The 1,065-nt window shown below is 28.1% G+C and overlaps 1 protein-coding gene across 1 annotated transcript; it reads left to right on the top strand.

The window, feature by feature from the left end:
* Positions 1-588: 588 nt before the first annotated feature.
* On the top strand, positions 589-891 carry LOAG_15937 (hypothetical protein; the record flags this gene model as incomplete). Its single annotated transcript, XM_003151425.2, has 1 exon — positions 589-891. A coding segment is annotated over one exon (303 nt), but the record flags the coding sequence as incomplete, so codon positions are not given.
* Between the last annotated feature and the right edge of the window lie 174 nt (positions 892-1,065).

Genomic DNA, 1,065 nt, shown 5'->3' with positions numbered 1-1,065 from the left:
GATAATGACTGGGATGTAATTAAGATTGGACAACAGGCAAATATGACAATTATCAATTCCTAGAATGATATGATAATGATTGGGATGTAATTAAAATTGGACAACAAGTAAATATGACAATTATCAATTCCTAGAATGATAGCATAAGAATTTGAATAGGGAGGAAAAATGAAACTCGATTGAAAATTAATCGAGGTAGGATAGTGATAATAGATATTATCATTATCGTTACTAATAGCTGTTGTATCATTAGAATATTTTTATCAAATGATTATTAATTGGGAAATTTAAAAAATTTTCTTTCATTTAAATTAAAAATATCATATATATTGATAAAAACAAGCACAAACATGCATAAATGCATGCAAACATCTGTATGCATGTGTTTGCATGCATGTATATGCATAAATGCATGCAAACATCTGTATGCATGTGTTTGCATGCATGTATAAATGTTGCATATATTTATTTTTTTTAACTTAAAAATATTTAAATTATGAAAATTGTAAGCAATATGAATATAGGTGTAATTTTATATGATAATGAATGTAAAGATTTAATTTTTATAGTTCTTTATCCGATTATCCGATGGTAGCTACTGCAGTAGCTGCTGCAGCATATGGTAAATTGGGTAGTTACCAGCAGCAGCAGCAGCAGCAACAACAACAACAACAACAACAACAACAACAACAACAACAATACAATACTACTACTACTACTACTACCCGAGTGCAACCTCAGGTGCATGCAAAACGTAGTTCAAGTCATAGTGGTAGTAGTACTTCAAATGCATTACGATTACAACAACGTCGTATGATAGAACGAGAAAATATCGATCAGTTACTTCAAAAATGTCGTACAAATTATCGTGGTACCGCTTGTGGTATACAGGTAACCTTCTTAATCTTTCCTCTCTTTTTTTTTTTTTTCCAAATAAATCAATGATAAATTTTTTTTAATGAAAAATAAAATTGTATTTTCCAAATAATATTTGGACAAAAAAAAAAAATAAAAAATTTACCAAAGTTATAAGGAATTTTTAACTATTTGATATTTTTTTTAACG

The sequence above is a fragment of the Loa loa genome, assembly GCF_000183805.2.
Source record: "Loa loa unplaced genomic scaffold supercont3.3254, whole genome shotgun sequence".
NCBI lineage: Eukaryota > Metazoa > Nematoda > Chromadorea > Rhabditida > Onchocercidae > Loa > Loa loa.
This window is presented reverse-complemented; position numbering and strand designations above follow the sequence as displayed.